This window comes from Puccinia triticina, chromosome 1A (genome assembly GCF_026914185.1).
Source record: "Puccinia triticina chromosome 1A, complete sequence".
In the NCBI taxonomy this organism is placed as follows: domain Eukaryota; kingdom Fungi; phylum Basidiomycota; class Pucciniomycetes; order Pucciniales; family Pucciniaceae; genus Puccinia; species Puccinia triticina.
In genome coordinates this window covers 7,458,887-7,459,987 of record NC_070558.1, presented here as the reverse complement: position 1 = coordinate 7,459,987, position 1,101 = coordinate 7,458,887, and the positions used below count along the sequence as shown (strand labels likewise).

The window sequence follows — 1,101 nt, the reverse complement described above, 5'->3', positions numbered from 1 at the left end:
ATAGGCAATAAAGTCTCGTTTTATTTTGTTTCCATTATCCTAGTGCAAATACAACGTATGAGCTCACGATATACTTCTCCTTCAACGAAAACAATAATTTTGTCTATGGCGACCATGTAAATTTTATCAAATGTTTACGATTGAGAGATGTTTATTAACACTTGATGCATGCTGTTTGTCTTTTATCAATGTTGTTTTCCCAAATAAAATCCGTCGAAATACCGAAGAGAGACAAATAAATTAAAGGAGATAGTTCCATTAAGATTGGTATCTTGAAAATTCGCTCTTGGAAGCTGAGTAATAAGAGGGAGAAAGAAATGAATCAAAAGAGCGGATAGAAAGTTGCGATTGATACAACAGCGTTCTGTAAAGTGCTGTGACCGGGAGTCCGTGTGGTCTTGTGGGAGATAGCGAGCGGCAGAGTCCAAAGATTTCGTTTTTGACCGACTATTCGAAGCATTTTTCCTTTTTGATCGAGTGCCCCTTCTTCGGGGTAAATTTTGGACTTAGGTGTTGTTCCAAGGACGGCAAACTTTGACGAAGTTTTCTGACTGTAGGGTTATTTCTTGCTGACCAATTAGTTGATTTGATGGTATGTTGGGAACTCGAATGACAATCGCATCCAATTGGATCTGTTTGGACCTTGTTAAAGAAAGGAATGTATGATAATCTTGCCGAAATCAATGCCAGCACTGCGTCGACGTCCACCTGGCCGGATGGGAAAATGAATTCGTGTAAGAGCTTCGGAGTAGAAATGTGGAAATTGTTCACGTCCTGTTTGGAATTTGAGGAGGATAGTTGGTCGAGCTGGCTGATCGTTGTCGTTATCAAGTAAGCCTCCGAAATCGACGACAGATAGAGTATGGTGAAGCTTAGAAAGATGACCGATGACTCGAGCCGGGCTTTCATGATCCTGGAGCAAAGTCACGAGAATTGATATATTCAAGATTGAAGTTTGTGGAGGGTAAGTAACACTATTAGAGAGCATTGAGAGTGTGTAAGGATGGTGGGGAAAGGGAAAGAGTGGGATGAAAATCCTACGTACTGCGTCCAAGGAGCCACCAACCTTTGGATGCGTGCAAGGGAAGAAATAGCCAGCAT

The 1,101-nt window shown here is 41.5% G+C and overlaps 1 protein-coding gene across 1 annotated transcript; it reads right to left on the bottom strand.

Moving 5' to 3' along the window:
- Positions 1-322: 322 nt before the first annotated feature.
- On the bottom strand, positions 323-1,101 carry PtA15_1A806 (uncharacterized protein; the record flags this gene model as incomplete). The annotated part of the gene is made up of 3 exons (XM_053165871.1): positions 323-374; positions 449-913; positions 1,046-1,101. 3 exons carry the CDS (start codon positions 1,099-1,101, stop codon positions 323-325), a joined length of 573 nt encoding a protein of 190 aa, XP_053017019.1.